Source organism: Penaeus chinensis, chromosome 2 (assembly GCF_019202785.1).
Source record: "Penaeus chinensis breed Huanghai No. 1 chromosome 2, ASM1920278v2, whole genome shotgun sequence".
In the NCBI taxonomy this organism is placed as follows: Eukaryota; Metazoa; Arthropoda; class Malacostraca; order Decapoda; family Penaeidae; genus Penaeus; species Penaeus chinensis.
In genome coordinates, this window is record NC_061820.1 from 37277571 (window position 1) to 37282570 (window position 5000).

Here is a 5000-nt window from a genome sequence, read left to right on the forward strand (position 1 = left end):
TATCAATACCTTCTTCCTCTTTCAATAATCATTACAACCAAACGATATATAACTACTTTTATTCATGTAAATATGTAATCACCTCTTCACTCTTTCTACTAAATAAAACAAAAAGTAAATATTTCTAACTTCATTCACATTAAACAGATTAACAACCACTTTTTTTTTCTAACTAAATATCAATACCTCTCTCAGTCAACAAACACTACAACCAACCAGCTCTAACAGATATTAACTCTCTCTCTCTCTCTCTCTCTCACCCGCAGTTACGACGCGAGGAACCACACAGGCCACGGGGAACACACCTTTCAGCCCGACAAGTCTATAGCTTCGAGGGCTGTCTTCGAAATCAACGAGTCCCCGGCGCGCCTCGTCTTCAACCCCGTGTACGCGAGCGACCAAGGACTCTATACGTGTAGGGTTGATTTCCTCTCTTCGCCCACGCATAATACGATAGTCAACCTCACTGTTATCGGTAAGTTTTTATGTTTTATATTTTACAGGTTGTTATGCTTTTGGTTTGATTTGGCTGATCAGCCGCGGTATCCCAAACAATCATATTTGGGATGTTGTTAGGAACTATCAAGTAAGCAAAGCAAAGGCCCCAAATATTTTCTTTGCTCGTAGTCCCGTCTAACTAGGAATGCTATTTGCCGCTTGTTCGGTATGACTGAACTTTTGCCAGACATATTCTACATAAGCCGTGAACTACCAGTTGCAATGATAACGCCTGCAGAAACCACTAATGTGCTGCCACCATAATCCTGACACGGGGAGCTCATAGGGTACTATCCTTGAACCCCAGGGTGCAGTTTAACGTCCTGCCCAGGATATATATATACATATATATGTACACACACACACACACACACACACACACACACACATATATATACTGTATATGTATGTGTGTGTTTGTTTGTGTAGCCTTCCTCTCCTGTCCCTCTATTTCGTTTCGTCGTTTTCATTTCCACGGCATGCTATGTTATGGACATTACGCGAAGTAAAATATACCCAAAGCCATTTAAAAGACGTTGTAATTTGCACTGTATGTTCCGAACGCTTTCTGGACTACGGCACACGCGTCCCTTTTTTATGTTTATGCCCCATTGTTCGCCGTACGTGCACATTGTTTATTTACGTAGCTCTCACTCTGATTGCTTTTGTATCGCCGTGCCAACCTTCATGTCCGCAGTCAAGGAAGATATAAACTCGGGCAAGCCTTAAAAGAAAATTCAATCTTTCTTTGGCAATCTGAGACGCAACATTCAATATCCTCAGCGGCGCTCAACACACGCGTTTAGCCGGTCTTGATGCATTGTATCAACCGCAAAACGTCAGTCTGTCGTGAAAATACAGCTCACACAAGGATGAACGGGGAAAGCAGGGGAAGGAAGGTTGGAAAAGTGGAAGGGAAAAGAGAGAGAGAAAACATGTGGGAGAGAGGAAGAGAGGTATTGAGAGTGGGAGGAAAATGAGAATATCATGTAAATGTATTTTTTAAAATATGAGAAAGAAAGATAGGAGAATGGGGAAAAAACGAAGTGAATTATGCATGGGTGTACTTTTGCCTATATCCATTTACCGGTTGTTACGAAATGCACTGGCCTAGGCAGATTCGGTGAACTAAAACACTGAACTCTCAGTGTTAGTTTTTCGTTCCTTTCCTTTTGCTTTTTTTTTTCCGCCGTGGCTTAAATTAAGACTGAAGGTTCCTATTCTTGCTTTGTTAAGGTTTATTTCAGAGACACGCAATGTAATAATGTTTCTTTTATGTGTAGGACTACACTGCGCTTGTGTGTGTGTGTGTGTGTGTATTTGTGTGCGAAAAAGAGGGTGCTTGTTTGTAAATGTTTGTATGTGTGAGCAAGTGGGGTTACATTGCATTCGTTGTAATCTGCAGAGAAATAGTATTATCATTTTATCTTATACCTAGTTCCTGTAACGATTTCGGATAACGAAGACTATAATCAGGAGCTTTAATTACTGTTGCGTGATTGAAATGAGTCCTGTAGATTTTATCCATAGTTTGTTTCAGTCGTTCTCTCTCCCTCCCTCTCTCTCTCTCTCTCTCTCTCTCTCTCTCTCTCTCTCTCTCTCTCTCTCTCTCTCTCTCTCTCTCTCTCTCTCTCTCTCTCTCTCTCTCTCTCTCTCTCTCTCTCTCTCTCTCTCTCTCTCTCTCTCTCTCTCGCTCTCTCTCTCTCTCTCTCTCTCTCTCTCTCTCTCTCTCTCTCTCTCTCTCTCTCTCTCTCTCTCTCTCTCTCTCTCTCTCTCTCTCTCTCTCTCTCTCTCTCTCTCCTCTCTCTCTCTCTCTCTCTCTCTCTCTCTCTCCTCTCTCTCTCTCTCTCTCTCTCTCTCTCTCTCTCTCTCTCTCTCTCTCGCTCTCTCTCTCTCTCTCTCTCTCTCTCGCTCTCTCTCTCTCTCTCTCTCTCTCTCTCTCTCTCTCGCTCTCTCTCTCTCTCTCTCTCTCTCTCTCTCTCTCTCTCTCTCTCTCTCTCTCTCTTCCCCCCCCCCCCTCTCTCTCTCTCTCTCTCTCTCTCTCTCTCTCTCTCTCTCTTTCTCTCTCTCTCTTAATCTACCCTCTCTCTCTCTCTCTCTCTCTCTCTCTCTCTCTCTCTTAATCTACCCTTTCTCTCTCTCTCTCTCTCTCACTCACTCGCTCTCTCTCTCTCTCTCTCTCTCTCTCTCTCTCTCTCTCTTACTCTCTCTCTCTCTCTCTTAATCTACTCTCTCTCTCTCTCGCTCTCTCTCTCTCTCTCTCTCTCTCTCTCTCTCTCTCTCTCTCTCTCTCTCTCTCTCTCTTAATCTACTCTCTCTCTCTCTCTCTCTCTCTCTCTCTCTCTCTCTCTCTCTCTCTCTCTCTCTTAATCTACCCTCTCTCTCTCTCTCTCTCTCTCTCTCTCTCTCTCTCTCTCTCTCTTAATCTACTCTCTCACTCACTCACTCGCTCTCTTGCTCTCTCTCTCTCTCTCTCTCTCTCTCTCTCTCTCTCTCTCTCTCTCTCTCTCTCTCTCTCTCTCTCTCTCTCTCTCTCTCTCTCCCTTAATCTACCCTCTCTCTCTCTCTCTCTCTCTCTCTCTCTCTCTCTCTCTCTCTCTCTCTCTCTCTCTCTCTCTCTCTCTCTCTCTCTCTCTCTGTCTCGCAGCCCCACTCTAAATGACTAATTCTATCTCTGTCTATCTATCTATCTTTATCTATCAATCTATATATCTATTCATCTATCTCTGTATATATCGTATTTACACTTTATCTACCCACTGTCTATCTATCTATCTTTATCTACCAATTTATCTATCTATTCATCTATCTCTGTATATATCGTATTTACACTTTATCTATCAACTGTCTATCCTTCTGTCAATCCATTTATCTACCAATTTGATAGGACTGCACGACATGTTTATGTATGTGTATCTAATACATGTAAGAGTTTATGTGTGTGTGTTAGAGCTAAGTGTATGTGTTTGATCCCTTCTATAACTACAAACGCTACTACACCCACAGTCAACACAGGGAGGGTGTGGAGTATGGGGGTTGGGGTACGTTGTAGGTGGGGTGGGGTGGTTGGCACAGGACCAGGTAATGAATTGTAAACTCGCCAAATTCAGGCATAGGCAAATTGAAACCTTTGTTGGCATGTGCTGTATAAACATTTATGCAAGTATGTATGGCGATGGTGTTGATATTGACCATGGCGTTAGCATGGAGAAAATAAATACAAGAAGCGATGAATACATATCGGCATGCATATATATTACATATCTGTTCCATTTGCGATGCTATGAAATAGTTGTTTGAATATGATATCAAACACGTGTGTGATCGGTATGTGATCAGCTTCCGTAGGGAAAGTAAGGCAGCGAAGAGAACGTATGAAATCGGTTAAATAATGATAATAACATTGATATGATGATTATAACTATAATAATAATAATAACTATGATAATGATATTAATGATAGTATTGAAAATAATGATGATGATAACAGTAACAATAATAATTTTTCTTTTTATTATTTTCATTATCGTTATTACAATTATAATCATTATTATTATCATTATTGTATTACTATTATTATTACTATTATTATTTTTACTATTATTATCCTTATCAATCATAATCATCATCATGATTGTCATAATTATTATAATTATCATTATCATTTCTACTTTTATCATTATCATTATCTTTATTATTACTATCAATTTTTTAATATAATAATAGTGATTATAGCAAAAGCAGCAACTTCAGTTATAGCAGATATAACAATAACAACAACAATAGTGAAAATAATAGTAAGAACAAACAAATAAAAACGTGTCTCAGCTACAAAGAAAACATCAATCAATATTCATCTGTTTAACAATTAATGATTAGTGATTATACACAGATAATAAATCTCATATCCCATGCCCACGAAAATATGTCAACTAAAAAGTAATAATAGTAAATGCAAATTGAATAAGAAAATAAAACGTTCTACCAAAATGGTTGTAATGAACGAATATTGTTGAATGTTCGTGAGGAAGGAGGGGGAAGGGGGGTGAGGGGGGGTGAGGGAAGGAAGGAGGTCTTGGAAATTAGGATAAGTAAAGTAATCTGGCCTCATAATGCAGACGAAATGTAAGGACAGTGGAAACGTTGGTTATGTATAAATAGAAACACATGCTGAATATGCAGTATGTCTAAAGGTAGTGTGTAATGTTTGGGGAAGGTTTTAGTTGGGTAGGTGTAAGTTAGGTTATTATTTTTTTTTTATTTTTTTTTTAATAGCTCTCTCTCTCTCTCTCTCTCTCTCTCTCTCTCTCTCTCTCTCTCTCTCTCTCTCTCTCTCTCTCTCTCTCTCTCTCTCTTAATCTACCCCCTCTCGCTCTCGCTCTCGCTCTCTCTCTCTCTCTCTCTCTCTCTCTCTCTCTCTCTCTCTCTCTCTCTCTCTCTCTCTCTCTCTCTTTCTCTACCCCCTCTTTCTCTCTTAATCTACCTCTCTCTCTCTCTCCCTC

At 40.1% G+C, this 5000-nt stretch overlaps 1 protein-coding gene across 1 annotated transcript in view; it reads left to right on the forward strand.

Moving 5' to 3' along the window:
• LOC125034828 (hemicentin-2-like) overlaps positions 1–5000 on the forward strand; it is a 406622-nt gene that overhangs the window by 310720 nt on the left and 90902 nt on the right. The window contains exon 4 of the mRNA XM_047626836.1: positions 267–475. Within this exon, the coding sequence (XP_047482792.1) occupies positions 267–475 (209 nt within the window). The remainder of the gene's footprint in view (positions 1–266; positions 476–5000) is intronic.